Source organism: Labrus bergylta, chromosome 16, assembly GCF_963930695.1.
Source record: "Labrus bergylta chromosome 16, fLabBer1.1, whole genome shotgun sequence".
NCBI lineage: Eukaryota > Metazoa > Chordata > Actinopteri > Labriformes > Labridae > Labrus > Labrus bergylta.
In genome coordinates, this window is record NC_089210.1 from 5,466,419 (window position 1) to 5,482,124 (window position 15,706).

The window sequence follows — 15,706 nt, forward strand, 5'->3', positions numbered from 1 at the left end:
AAGCTGTAGCTGTGAACGTGTGAACACCACAGCAACAGAGACTCTAAATCAGTTGGACTAGTTTAATCTTGAAAATGAGCAGGAAAATATCGGCTAAGGATGTCAACAGTTTTTGATACTTAACAATTCCACTTTCTCAACTGGTTCAATCTTCTGTTGTTTAAATGATGGATAGTATCAGAAAGAACCAAAGCTCAAAAACATGACATATCTTCAATCATATTTTTAAAAAGCTGCCGTTATAGAAAGAGCGAGCGCTTTCTAAATTACAGAAACAAGTTGTTAAAGCTGCCAGTGTGACGGAGCTTGCTTAAATTTTTGGTATAAATATGAAACATTGGAAATGATCCTTTCAGCACCGAAACGTTGCCAGTTGTGCAATTTACTTTAGATAATGTGATTGGCGTCTTTGCAGTTTTTTTGGTTGTTGAATACAAGAAATTGGAGCACTGATAGCCTAGCGGTTATGGCACATGCCCCGTGTACAGAGGCTGTATAGTCCTCATTGCAGCAGCTGTGGGTGCGAATCCGACCTTGGCCCTTTGCTGCATGTCATCCCCTACTCTCTCATCTCAACATTTCCTGTCTCTCTTCAGTTGTCCAATCCAACAAAGGCAAAAAGGCCTTAAAATAACATTAAAAAAAGAAGAAAGAAATTGCCCAATAATGTTTCGTTTTTAAAGATATATTTTGGGGCATTTTGTGCCTTTATATATGAGAGATAGAAGAGAGAGAGTAGGGAATGACATGCGGGAAAGGAGCCACAGGTCGGTGATTCTGCAGCCTCCATACATGGGACGTGCGCTCTAACCACTGCGCCACCAGCGCCCTGTTTTGACTAGTAGTTGTGCTGATCTGATCCTATATTGTGTGACCCTAAAACGACTTCCCTGCAGTGGAGCACTTGAAATCATGACTTTTGTAAACACATCCCTGCATGCTTTTTGCAACTCAATTCTGCATGTTTACATCAGTGAAGCTGTGCGAAAAGAATTTGCTGAGTACAAAGATCCTTTATTACCAAATTTTGGCAGGCAAACCGAACAAACCAGCAGATGTTAAAATTAGTTTGGGGGTGTCGTATAATTTACAAACCACATGGTTTAACATTCATGAACCACATTGAACAAAGTTTCACGGATTGGAGATGTATTCCTGTCAAATCATCGGCCTGAGTGTGAAAATCCCGCTTCAGTGTGCCCATGCTGTATATCTTTATCTAATACAGTTCCCTCTCATGAGACTCTAGAAAGCACTGTCGCAGTATTCATGGTGATATGGGAGCAGTAAGGTGGAGCCTCAGTAGGTGGCGCTCCTTCCTCTCACAACCCAGAGAAGAGCCGAGAGAGGCTGGAATTTTCATCAGACACTGGAGAGACCTACCACTCCATGAAGACTTCTTCTATAAATACACACAGATAAACATAGCTTCGTACATAAAGGTATACTGGTGTCATATTGTACACATATATATAAAGGAATATATTAATATCAAAGACATACACATGCTTATGTACTAATCAAAAATAACTTAGATTATGAAAGATAAAACATACAAAAACAGTACTTTCAAAGAAAAATCTATATATGACATTTTTCCCTAAGATCTAGTGTTGAGGTCGTCTTGTTTTTTGTTTTTTTTTATAAGTCTTTGGAGTTTTGGCGGAGGGGAAGGCTGAGACGTCACAGCTGCTCTGCTCTGTGTCACTTTCCACTTCCCACCATCTCTCTCCGTCTCAGCCCCTCCCCTTCCTCGTCAAGACCTCTCTCGCCAGCGCCTGATTGGTTCTGGAGAGCAGCACACAGACGCAGGATGAGTCGATTCGAATCCACCTCCACCCGGTTCGGTTGTTCTCGTCTCTGGTGAGCGCCCGGACGTACGACTGCTTGACTTTGCACTCGCTCACCCACTGTTTTTTATCCACGCCCAAGCAGCCGGCTCCGGCTACGCCCGTCCCCATCGGTTTCGCCGACGCGCCCCTAGCCCTTCCGGCGGCCCTCGGCTGCTCGGCTTGGCGGCAGCGAGTCTCGTAGAAGTACTGTTTGAGCGGGCCGGTCTGGGTCTGGATTTCCTGCAAGATGGTGACCCTATTGCCGTTTGAGTCCATGGCGGTCGACTTGTTAGTGACCCAAACACTTTCCGACTCGCACACTGACTTCTCCCCTCGCCGTCTGTCGATCAAGAGGTGAGAGCGTTTATCCCTTTTGACGGCACGGGCAGCGGTCACTCGGGAAGATTCTGCCCAACTAAGAGTCGTGGTCCTGTCAAGTGCCCGGTCCCCGTGACCCTCAATATGTCCGTCCAAGTCCTCTTGATCCTCCTTGTCCCCGTCCTCCTCCATCAGACCGCTCTCCAACATGAGCAGGAGAGGAGGGTGTTGTGGAGGCGACGGGGAAGGCGAGAAAAGAACTCGAGGATGTGCATCCAGAAACATCTCGTCTGCTTCCAAGTCCAGCCCGGTTCCAAGTCCCAGCCCCGCCTCCAGGTTTAGATTCTCCTCGGAAGGACCGCTTCCTCCCACAGCTGTCCCAACGACGGACGCTTTCTGTTCTGGTTCCGTCTGAATCTTTAGACTAGCAGCAGGATTGACAGCATTTTGAGATCCAGCAGTAGAAACCTGCAACCTGTCCGTGGAGTCCTGAAGGTTTTCCTTCTTGGTAAAGTCTGTAAAACTTGAGTAATCCTGCCTGCTGCCGTCAGCATTGTAGTCCTTTGGTAGAGAATTATCCTCAGAAACATCCTTGATACTGAGTGTTCCTCCTTCTGCTGGAACATCCAAACTAACTCTGCGTTTGTCATTAGCGCCTGAGTTGCTATCAAACTGGTAAGTTCCTTGATTTCCGACTTCTAAGTTTGAAGTGTCTACGGAGGATTTCATGTAATCCTTAAAGTTCTGGAGGTTTTGTCGGTTGGTTTGTTGGCTGACCGGGTCAACCATGTTGTAGTCCGTTTGTGAGGCATTTCCACGGAAGTTGTAGTCCAAGGGGTTAGCTGCGAGGCCAGCGGCCTGGTCATGACGGCGCTCTCTGCGGGCGTCAAAGCCGGGCTCGGCGGTCGCAGCAGCAATCCTGGACACAGGGTTGTGAGGGAAGGGCAGGGCCGAGGCAATCACCATGGCAACCAGGGGAAGCCAGTGCATCACTCCCAAGACGTATCAGCTGGCGGAGGTAACAGACCATGGAGACAGAGAGGAAGACATGTTATTCTAAACAATGCATACTGTGGCTCCTTCTGTTAACCTAAGTAGCTCAATTAAAATGTAAAAGGAGTCGTTTTACTGGTGGCCCGCAGCTTTATGACCCTGCTGCTTTAACCACTGAGGTATGGCTTTAAAATCTTGGCACAACTAGTGGAAAAATAGGACCAAGTACAGCAGGGTCGCCCTCTTGCTTCTTCATGTGAGAAGATGGAGTTCAGCTATGATTGCTGTAGATTCTCCCCGCCATCAAACAGAGACACTGACAACCTATTATGTCCACAAGTTAGAAACTTCACAGCCAAAGGAAGTGGATTAAAAAGACATCTGCGACCCGACAAAACAAGCCTTCCCTTTCAGCTTTTAAGGGCATGCTTTTTTTTCTCTCTCTCCTTTTTTTCCTCGTCTGTTGTTGGATTGTAGTACTTTCTCTACAATCCAAAGAAAAGGAGATCTCTATAAATCTGTGGTAACAAACATAGCTTACCTCAGGCCTACACGCAAAAAACACACCAATTAGATGAAGCAGTGCATACTTGCTGAGGTAAACCTCAGGTATTCTACCTGAACAGACCTGGGCTGTGGGTGCATTTGTTTTCTTTGCCTGCCTTTACAATACATCTGCAAAAAGTTTATTTAGAACTTTCATTCCATTAAGCCTTTTGAATTGAACTGAAGCGATGATGTGCGGTTGTCACTACTGTAAACATCCTGCTTTTCATAACCTGCACTACTTAAACTTTGCACAGCTTAAAATCACAAAATGATTCATAGTTGATTTTGTGCAGCAGGACATGTGAAACAAATACTGCAGGATCTTTTTGGTAATCCTTTTGTTTTGGAAATGTAGCGCTGGGTGATATTAAAAAAGTGTTGAAAGTAAGAGTCCAGTCGATCTTTTGGATTCACCTTTGGAATACCATGACCTTGCTGACTGAGATCCTTCACAGACAGAAATGCAGAACTTAAAGGCTTTTCTCCTCTTGCATTTAAATCAATGTACATCTTTGGGTTTTACAGTGCTGGTCAGAGATAAGAAGATATTGAAAGAAATTAACTTCAGCTGGACATTTACACGGTTTGGTGATAATTTAAAGTAGAACTCGACCGATAAAGATTAAAGCAATACACTTAAATAAATAACACAATTAAAATGTTGGTTACAAAATAAACTTTGTGAAAGCTACGGAGCCCCTGAAGTCCCAAAAAGTAAAAAGAAAATCAAGATTTTTTTTTGTTGCTTTTTGGGACAAAAACATTTTCCAACATGAAGGAAAACATTTTCTCTTGCCAGATTTATCTTGTTTTTGTGAGTCAGACCTTTAAGATGGATTACTTTCTAGTTAGTGTAATGCAATGTGAAGTGCGGTTATATGTTATAATAAGTGATTATAAAAGCTGTTAACCAACAAATCAGTTCAAAAGTCAAATAAACACGCCTTCCTGTAAGCCCAATGTAAACACTTTCTGTCATGCAGATGACTTTATAGTCTGATAGATCACAAATCCTGAGTCACCTCCACGTGATTCATTCAGATTTAAAGGAGCTTCACCTGTGACTAAGTGGAAAGATATTCCAGTCACTTAACCGTGTGGCGTGCACAGAGAGATGTCGTAACGCCAGTACACGGAAGCCGACACGTCAGAGGTGAATATTAGTTTGTTGAAAGCAGGGAGGAGGTCATTTGGAAAGAGTTAAAATAGGTGGAATGATCAGAATGTCAGTGATGCAGCTTTACTGGCGAGGCTCCTTCAAGGCAGCGAGGAGAGAGAGAGGGGGGAAACAAACTTGCAGGGCAACAAGAAGTGTGAAGGAGTGGATGTCATGACTGTTTGTTTGCTTGTGGCGTGTTTGTCTGAATGGATGCATCATCGGTGACCATCTCTGAGTGAGTGAGTGACAAAACCCTTTCAGTGACAGGACGCGCAGGAAGCAGGGGCCACACCCTGGACACAATGAGGCCGCCGGGGGGGAGCAGCAAGGATTGGTCGACACATAACTCTTGCAGTTGCCCCGGGCACTCGCAGTCCCGGCCTGTCATGCAGCCGATAAAACACATCAAAGTGTGGTGAGCTTCCTGTTTTCTCTTTGCTACTGATCGACGCGCCGGGTCTCGCCAAATAAAACCCAGGTGCTTTGTGCGAGGAAAAGACACTTAAGCGGTTGGCCACACCTCTCGAAACACGGAGAGCAGCAATTACAGGTGAAAACAAAGTGCGCGCCGCTCAGGTGAACCATGCCTAGTGACTCTAATAAGAGGAGTTGAGGATCGTTTCGAAATCAGCAGACTGTGGAGAGGGAGGCGGCGCAGGGTGTACATCTGGAGGATTTGTATAATGCGAGTGTCTTCTGTTGCACGAGCAGCCAGGCGCTTCTTAAGGGCTTTCTTGTTGGAGCGCTCGGATGCCACACAGAAGGCAGCCAGGCAGTCCCTCTAAGTAGTTTCTTTGTAAAACAGCAGCAGCAGCACTTCATCACCATGCTCCATTTGCTACAATGACACGCATCATTTGCACTCCCTGCAAGGCTAGACAAGGACCATGGCGTTCTTCCGCCCTCTGGACCAGACCCAAGCACTCTAAATCCCCGCCGCCCCCCCCCCCCCCCCCTTCCTCCTAGACAAGCACACACACACACTCAAAAAAAGAAAATCCCAGTCTCTTGAAATCAAAACCTCAAACTCCCCAATCAACACTGCACACTTATGGTAATCCTAATCTGCGTAGCCTGAAATTCTTCCAGATGATCACAGGAAGAACACCCTGAAACCGCATGGCCGGGGCCTAAACAAACAGGCAGCAGGCGACCACGTCACCGAGCAATTATCCCGTGAGTAAACACACCGAACTCTGACTTTATCTCGAGTGGCCTGCAGGAAAAAACACAGTGGCATCCTGTGTGATTCAGCATTGATTATACTCATTGAACAGATGTGATTTGAACCAATCTGCTTGATTTGTAATCTGCTGTTTCTTCTTGCTCCATCTCCCCCCCCTCAGGTTCTGCAGTGAACGCTTCGTTTGTTTGTGGAAAAAAAACAAAAAAAAAACACTCAAGAAAACCTTTTAACTGCGCAATACAAAGAACCTCGGAGAAGATTTTTAACTGACAGCTTGAAACAGATTTGCTTCACTTTGCTTTCAACTAAAAATATGCAAAGTTTCCTTCAAACTCGCCGACTTTTTATCATTTAATTTGATCAAAATAGAAGCTAATCTGATTCTTCAAAGGAGGGTATAAATGGGCAAGCAGGGCCAAGCCTTCCCTGTTTTATTCACATTAATTACAACAGATAGTTTTAAGTTTTGGTGGAACATAGAGTGGCAACAGAAACCTATAGAAGTAATAAGAGAAACACACAGTGATCTCTGAACAGGCCCAAACCCTGTAGCATCCTCTTCCATTCGCTTCCACAGTATAAAAAAGGCCACAGGTGTCGTGAAGCGCCTACTTTATTTGATGACCATTTTTGCTTCAATCATTCAGCCCACAGGCCACTGACACAACTGTACTGTCAGACTCTAGACATGCTAAGATGCTAACTTAGCTTCTCTTAACTTCTGACAGCAGCGGAGGATTTTTCAACATTTCTAAGTAAATTTGATAATTTCTTACATTTAAATTACCCCAATCGCAGTGCTAATTATTTTAGCCTGTTAAGAGCAATTTCCATTGTGTATTAGCGTCAAGCTAACAAACAAAGAAGTAGGCCTACATCTAGTTCAATCTCGGAAATTTGACCTTAAAAAAATGACACTTTATTATTCACAAAAGTTGCAGATCATTTTCTGTTTCACAACTTATTAATTAAATGACCTAAACCTGACTGATAATTCTTTAGGACAATCATATCGAGGCCGAAGTCTAACAAAGATCTGTGTTAGGTTGTGTGTTTTCCCAACATGCATGGATATGAACAAATGATTGTGATCATGTAGTTTGTCTACCAGTGAGCACTGTTCCTCCGTAGTTTTAAATACTGTCAGTGTAGCAGAGCAGCAGATCTGAGCATATACTGTATAATCCTCAGGAATAGAACATGTTCAAAATGAATATTAATGTTATATATTCCTCAGGAAACTTATTTGAGAAAGCAGCCTGTCTGAGTAGCTTTGCTTTGTCATATCAGTACATTTTCAGTGCGCAATCCATGAAGGAAAAGGTTTTTTTTTTTTTTTATTTCAGTCAAAAAATAATATCTGTTTACGATGATTTGTCTCCTCTTAAAACAGAAACAGTATAAGTCTCAAATTGGTCACACTCTAAAATACCTTAAGTCACTGCAAAGATGATTAAAGTCACTGCTTAATTATTGAGCTACTTTACAAAAGCATAATTTACATAAATAAACTTTGTCGACACGTAGCAACTCAGGAAGCTATTGACAGAAAATGTGATCAAAAGAAAAAGAAAAAAAAAAGGAAAATTGTTTCTTCACTGAAACTGGCAACTGGAAAATTGGTTTGACTGCTGTACTTAGTGCTGCCAGTGTGAACCGCGGGGGGTTTATTCCAGATGAGACAGCATAAGTGAAAGAGGAATCCAGGGGAATTATGGTACAGATGGGGGGGGGGGGGCTCATGCTGCAAATCCCTCACCAGGAAACAGATGCCATAATGTAAATCCACACCTGGCAGTGGCTACTGTGCTATTATCCAGTTAACAAAGTAACCCCCCCCCCCCCCCCTACAACCACCAAACCCCTAATGTGTGGCTAATGTCAGACACGTCCATCTGACACAGGGATAATGCATCCTGTGTTAGTGTTAGGACCAGACCCCGTCCCGTGCTAATCCTGCCTCTTTGAAGTCCTGTAACCCAAAGAGCGACAGGAGTGAAGGACGTCCGGAGGCCTGAGGTGTCCGTGAAGACCGTTTGCCCCTCGCCTCACATCTTTCAGCAGATTTCATGACTGACACGGTCTGACTAATGTGTCAGAAATGCGTCTGAGAGTGTAAGAATAGTGACAGCAGGAGTGGCTGTGACAGCGTGTGATGTGGAAACACAGGCAGGTAAATGTTTGTCTTCCCACTCTCACTCTTCCTCTCTGTAGGAGTCGAGTAAAAAGCCTTGGCCCCGCATGTGCTCAATTACAAAGCCTGGCTGTCCCACTGTGCAAACAGGCCATTAATTCCAGGTCTGTGATTGTTTCATGCCACGCTCAGCCTGCAGGATCCTGCCCTCCTCCTCTCTAACCTTGGCTCCAAATGAACAGCTCTATCAGTGACATCTCCCTGGATCGGTCTCTCTTTCACACACAAACATAAACAAACTTCTGGTAAGAGGCTGCACAAGCACTGGTTGTAGGAAAACATGAGAAAATACCTTAAAGGCTTACCTGGCAACATGTTGCAAGATATACAAGCTTCAACATCTGTGTAGCTTCTCAGTCATCCAGATTTAACACTGCATGATTTTTATATTCTCAAACCACCCACGGAGTCTTTTCAGCCCCTGATCTCTTGGTAACCTCGGATTAAGACATGAACTGCAGCAGGTCTGTTTTCCATTGCAACCTGTGTGATCTACCTGCGGGTTTGTACGGCGAGACGGTAGCTCTCACCTCAGCTGACTGCCTGCCAGCCAAAACAAGATGTGAAATAAGCACTACAACTGCACGACTGCCAAAGAAAATAAAATTAAAAATGAAGGGGGATTGGCATGTTGCGAATGCATTGAGGAGCAAGGAGTTGCAGGAAACAAGCAAAACAGAATAAAAGCCTATAATTAAAAAAAAAAAAAAAACATTTAAAATCTGCATGTAAAAAAATAAATACAAACTTATATAAGATCATAAAGTGACCCAATTAAAAACTTAGTGCCATTATGTAACTAGTGGTCTATCCAACAGCCAATTATACAATTAAATGAGTGATTATGTCCCTTTATTAATCGTGTAACTTTATAAAAAATGCTTTAACACTTTCCATTTGAAGGGCTGCGTGTGTGTTTTAAAGGCATACCGTTTAGGTGAGATCCGGACCCCTCGTCCTTCCAGCTGACACCACATTGATTATAGAGTCCTGTCGCCAGACGCTCAACTGGTTGCAAAAAATAATCTCAAAGAACACCTTCGTACGGTAACCACACGGCTAAACACAAACATTTCTTTCTTCTTTTAATAGTCCGTGACATCGCATGTGAACCCCCCAAAAAAAATCCGACGAGTAAAAAAACAAAAAACAAAAAGAAGAGAATTAAAGTAACAAACCGCAGGAGTCCGGGGAGCGCTCCCACTTCAGAGGGGGGGAGAGAGAGAGAAAAGTAAGTGAGAAATAACCCCAGAAAGGAATCAAAAAAATGTAAACTTGTCTCAAACTTTCAGTATTCCACGAGTTGTTACTCCTCCGTGGCGGGCCAAAGAGGGGGAGAAAAAAAAAAGAAGAAGAAAAAAAAAAAAAAAAAGGTGCCTGAGTTCAAATATGTGAACGGAGAAGTGGAGAGGTGAAGAAGTTTGGCCAAATGTTTTAAGATCTGAACTCCGCCTGAAACGCGTTGAAGTCGGACAAACCGTGAAGCCGGCGCGAGCTAGAATTACAACTTCTACACGGGGAGGGGGTGGAGAAGGAGGGGGGGGAGGAGGGGGGGGCCTTCAAAGTAAAACCCGCTGCGAGAATTCCACAAGGGGATGGAACGCGACGCACAGCAACACCGCTTTTATTTTGAAGGCCGGACACGGTTACTCCAAGGCGCTTGTTTCTTCTCCTCAACTGTTAGCTTAACGCAGCTACCTCCCTCTGGTTTCTCTTGGGAAGCGCAAAAAAAGTTCCCCCCCCCCCCCCAGGAGCCAGGAGGTTCGTATATTATAAAGAGAGGCAAACAAGTTTAAACTAATAACACATGTTAAGACAGATGAATGCAAAGTCCACCACAGATGCACTTGCATTTTACAGGAGTCAGTGGACAAAATTAGGCAAAAAGTCACATTTCCTTTGCTGTCTAGATTTGATGCGTTCACAAAGACACACAACCGTGGTGGATTTAAGAGTTCGCATGTGCGTGACAGAGATATGTTTTACATGTACCTCCCCCCCTGGGTTTCGTCCCCGCCCCGTTGTTCCCAAGAAAACAGTTCATTAAATTACCCAGCGGTGTCTTGGCGCAGGTCCATGTGATGATGTGAGCTGGAGGTTGTTGGTAACAGTGCGTATTATTGCAAACAAGCAGTTCGTGAAACTGGATGTTTCAGACGTCAGGGTCTGCAAATGCAAAAGGGTGCAACCTTATCCCATTTGGCACAATCAGACCTGAAGATGTAACCTGTGTTTTAATGCCAAATGCGAGTCTGCTTTCAGATTGCTTCCGTCGTCTTGTGCCAGAGGGAGGGGTTAGGATATGTGTTTTTTTAATTTTTTTTGGCAGCTAGGAGCCTTGCTCAACAGCAAAGGCAGGGTGATTTGAGAGTTGATTTTTTTGTATTAGGAAAAGCACAGTGTGATTTTACATTGCACATGACCTTCATTACTTGACAGACTTCCTTCGATCCTCATGGAGTTATCTGACCATTGTTTGTCCCCCCCTTCCCGCCGGGATTTGGGTAAAGACTTGGTTGCGGAAAGTCTTGAGTGTCTTTGTCCATAATGAGTTTCCCACAAAATTTTCTTTTCCTTATAAATCGTTCATTTCACTGCAACATGTGCACCGCAGAACCGGGGGAGCTTACTGTTTCTGAATCAAGCAAAAAGGGAAAAAAAACAAGATGTAGAGGGTTTTCACAATTCACAAATCAAATCAGTTAAAGTCCGATCTTACAGGTTTTTACACACTCAGTCCATTTAGACCATATTATATGAAGCTTTTCTTGTTGTGCACTGAGGGAAAATGTTATCTTTTCCATGACGTAGATCCCTTGTATAATTTCCATCCGTTCCTCGATGGTGGGTGGGTCTCATGACCTGTAATTTTACCCATTTTTCATATTTTGTAGCTGCCCAAATTATCTAAGCTTAAATGACATCTTAAGAATGTATGTTTCAAACATGTTTTGAAACACTGTCAGCTCCTCACATTTACTGTGAAATGCATTCCTTGTTCAACATACTTTTTAAACAGGGATGGACTTGCTGATTTTTGGGGCCCTGGGGCATTTTGAAGCCATGGCCCCCATGAATCCGACCCCTGGCCCCCTGCAACCCAACAAGGAGTTTTTTCTTCTAAAATGTAATTCTAGTGCACGTTTTGTCGACTAAATAGTTAAACACAATCGCCTCGATAGTCAGCACATGAATCACTATTTTCAGCATATTTTGGCCCACAATGCTGCTTAAATGTTGTGCACAAACTGCAACACAGCCATCCACCGCTACCCCGTACACTGTCTGTACCTCCTGTTTATGGGCGTGCTCTCCCTGCTCTACGACCTGGTAAACAAGCACAGTGAATTAGAAGCATTTCTTGGCCGCTGTGGTTTGGCAGCATTTTGATCAAGGAAATGGAGTAAGAGTTGAATGTAGGCTGTGTCAGGTAAAACTGGCATATCAACCAGAACAATGCGTAACCACATTTAGCACTGACAGTTTGTATGTTAAGCTGCATGGAGAACCGAAAGCTGGCGGTGCTTGTACTGCTAATGTTAGCCACACTCGTCAAACCAAAGTAAATTGTTTACCACTGACCATTTTAAATCAGTTGTGCTAAAAAAATTCATAGTGGTCTTTTACCTTTTAACTTGTTGGTTAAACTGAATTTAAATTTCCGTCTTACCGTCGTATGAGTCGACAAGGTAACCATTTCTACTGCTGAAACTATTTCCAAGGACTAGAAACCTTTAGGTAAATTCTACTGGGGGGTTCTGGATATAAATCAAGTTTGAGGGAGATTACTTTACACCATTAAAATGTTCTGCTCAGGGGGGTGTACATACCAAAATGATGGTCACTTTGGAGGTTGGGCTTGCAGGACTAATTGGTCACATATCAGTAATTGCCTAACTTTATTGCAGCATCCAAATCACCATTGTTGTACGTCAGCATACGTTTTGTTCCTACTGTTGTCCATCATTAAAACTGCAACACAGTTACACCCAAAACGAGCTGAGTGAACCTTTCAGTTTACCGAACAGTAGCACATTTCCAGGTGCCATGTAAAAAAAAAACCACACACCTGACGAGCTCTCTTGCTCTTTAACAAATCACTTTCAATCATTCAATTTAGATGTCAGCGCTGGTATTTTCATTATTTACCATAAAAGAAAGTGATAGTTATTTGCTTGCAAACTAAGAAAATATTTATTGATGCCGCAGGCTAAGAAAGAAGTGATTAGTTCTTGGTGTCGCTCCAAATCCCCAAAACTTGGGAAGATCTCTTGACATTGCAACACACAATATTTATCATACTTTGTTGCTATGAATTACTGTAATGTAAAAACATCTGGCGCATACATCCCATGATCGTTTACAACTGTATTTGTTTTCTTTTAAATTTTTCAACACTTACTTTACGAGCAAAAAGAGAAGATTGTGTGGCCTCCGTGAATGGTTGGGTTCTCTTAATGTGATATTGTGAATTCCATATACCTTGTCTTAACTTGCTGTAGATATTTCCTACATGAAAACATCTTGAGCTTTTCACGGTTAAATGCCGCAGTGTTATTTGGTTGAATTAAAAGTCAATAAACCCGGTTGTCTGTCGGTATGTCTTTTCGGGGTGAGTGCGGGCGGTTTCGGGACCCCTGTATAGTTGAAAGGATGCAAACAGGACCTGTTGACTGGCTGCTCTGTCCACTCACAGGTCTTTAGGGGGAAAGCCGACGACAGGCCCCGGAGGAGACACAATGGAGGACCACGGGGGACGCGCAGGCCGACAGACAGTTCAACGGGTCCTCTGAGCAGATAAGTCGTCCTCACATCAGCCCGTCCACTGAAACGCTCCACCTTGAATGGCCTTGTTGAAAAGGAGAGCCATAAATTGGCGGATGAACAGAGCAGAGGGAAGACTCTGCCCGGCCTCCCCCCCTCTCACATGCTATCTCTTTCTTTCCTTTACCAAGTCGTGGTTTCCATCTCACCAAACCCCTTTCCCCCTGAATGTTTAAAAAAAGATGAAAGGATAAGGAGAAGAATGGAGACAAAAGAGGGGAGGGTTATGTTACAACCCTGCCCCTGAGAGACTGCTCATGAAAGAGTTTGGGGATGGGAGAGATAGGAGAATGGAGAGGAGACACAGAAAGAGAAGGGGGGGATCATGAAAAGGGGTTTTTCAAACTCAAAGCCGCTAAAACGGGTCACTTCTGTATAGAGAGGCAGACTAAAGTGCAGTCTTCAATCAGGGACGGAGACATTTAACACTGTCAATACCCGCAGACGGGAGGGAGCGTTGATGTACTTGCACCCATTGACTGATAGCACCGTAAACATTCAGGTTCTCTTCCAACTTCTTTTAGTCACTCTAAAACCCGCCTCGTCTGCAACACGGTCACATTTGACAGAACTATCCAGCAGACCATCTTTACACTCACTCTGTGTTGTGTCTCCCTCGCCATGTTCCTCCCTCTTAGCGTTTAGTGTCAGTCACTCGAAATCCTTTCAAACCCTCCCACCATTCTCTCCATCGCCATCTCTGTCTGAACTTGCCCTGCGTGCACTTAGATATTTCCGCCTCAGGGTGCATCAGTGAGAGTTAAAGAGTGAGAGACGCAGGAAAAGACAGCGAGAGAAAGTTGTGAGCAATGTGTGAACACAGAGGAGTGACGGTCAAACAAAGATCTGTTGATTGAAAGGGAAGGGGCGCGCAAAATGGGGTTTTCTTCGGCTCTTGCCCTCTTGCTCTCACCTTTTTTTGACACAAACTTGTTTACACGTTCACCCATGCAAAAGAACCCGCAGCCATTTACAATGGAGGAGACACAAAGGTTTATTTAAGACAGTCACCAGACAGAACAAGTTTTCCTTCATGCTCTCGCGCTAACATGGAACATGAGAAAGATTTCCTAAATCCACGAGTCGCTGAAAGCCTTCGAGGTTAGGGCTCAGTTTGTAACGCAAAACTCTCCAGGGGTTTTCTGGTTGCCTTTTGGGGATTTTGTTACCCAACATATTTTTTCTTTATGAAAGCCTCCATAAAGACAAAAAAAAAAAAGATCCTTTTTTAAAATTCAGCCCTGCATTGTACACTTGCAAAGCCTCGGGCAACATCACACAACTGTGCCTCATAGCTATGATATCAGTGTCCTGGGAATTATTCTCTCCTTATTTTTGGTCCAACTTTTTTTTTAAATTTTGACATCTTCAACCAATTCTCAAAAAAGGGACAATTTGAAGTTTCCAGATGTCTCTTCCTTCAACCCCTCCGAAGAATACTTTCCCACACGCAGCGCCATCAGGCATCAACTCATTACCTTCATGTTGGACATCCTCCTTCATTTGAAACTCATATCTGAGCATAATTGGAAGGTAGCTATTATGCCAATTATTGCAAATAGCTGAGCTGAGCTGTCAGGGTGAGGCCAACAGTCTGTCCGGCCGCCACCAAGTCAGACGTCAAGACCTCAATTACAGAGCCTGGGACCTCCCGGAGGAACCCAAAGTCAGTCCTTTATCATCTCCTCTCCTGCCCTTCACACACTTTGACTCTCTTAGTTTAAATTTGTTTTTACATGAAATTCATTTTCATTGTTTCCTCCGTCTTTCCTCTCACCAAACTGATGGGGTTAGACTTTCTCCCTTAGATTCTCTCTGTTTGGAGCTGATCCCTCATCACCACCATCACCACACACATACACACTGAGCTACAGCTGCATGTGTTTTCAATTTGAGGCGTAATGCTCCCCGCTCTCCGCAATCTGACCCAATTAGCTGAAACCTCCTGGAAATGGCCAAGTCGCCAGGCATGGTGGTAGGAAGGTAAAGAGTCAAAGGTGAGCTCGTTCACAGGGGGATTGGACTCTGATGAAACATCAGCTCCTGTCTGTCTGTTTGGCTGACAGTTTCCCTTTTGGTGTTTTCACACGTGTACGTAACTTCTGTAAATTTCCCCAAATTTTCAGGGGGGGGGGGGGGCTGCATGTTCGAACGCAAATGGGACCATTTTTATCCCCGACTTAACCTGGTGTTCTTCCAGCCACACCTTGTAAAGTTTCCACATGATGTCAGTAGTAGCAGAAATATTCTACATTATTCCCCATGAGCGTGCGGGTGGTGTTTGATGGCGTTTACATCCCCATACATAACCCGGTGGGAAACTGGAGCGATCTTCCTGCATGTAGTGAAGCTGCTTCAGACTTTCCCCTGCTCACCAGCATGTATTCACCACTCTTTCTTTTAAACTGTGAATAAGTCGAAGTACACGTAGCATCAATATAGGCACAAACTGTCATCTGACTCTTGTTGACTCATCCACCATTTCCAGTGTGTCCTTTTTATGTTTCCCGCTTTGGGGTCCATATGTGAACAGGCTAGTCAGGAAGATGTAGTGGGAGGCAAGTCTGAATCATTTTTAGAAAGTTTGAGCAGTGCATGGGTGAAAAAGCCTTTTGGCATCCCCTGCTGCGTCACTTTAGCCCTATTAGCCC

General features: G+C 44.1%; 2 protein-coding genes across 2 annotated transcripts in view; both read right to left on the reverse strand.

Annotated features, from left to right (window-relative positions):
* Positions 1–993: 993 nt before the first annotated feature.
* On the reverse strand, positions 994–9,735 carry LOC109998014 (uncharacterized). Its single transcript, XM_020652717.3, has 2 exons — positions 9,162–9,735; positions 994–3,159 (listed from the first exon to the last, which is right to left on the reverse strand). The coding sequence occupies exon 2, from the start codon at positions 3,138–3,140 to the stop codon at positions 1,737–1,739; it is 1,404 nt and encodes a 467-aa protein (XP_020508373.2). The 5' UTR covers positions 3,141–3,159; positions 9,162–9,735; the 3' UTR covers positions 994–1,736.
* Positions 9,736–10,537: 802 nt separating this feature from the next.
* The window catches only part of rpl27 (ribosomal protein L27), a 76,061-nt gene continuing 70,892 nt past the window's right edge, over positions 10,538–15,706 (reverse strand). Inside the window, exon 6 of the mRNA XM_065964497.1 lies at positions 10,538–10,547. The gene's annotated coding sequence lies outside the window, so the exon portion shown is untranslated. The remainder of the gene's footprint in view (positions 10,548–15,706) is intronic.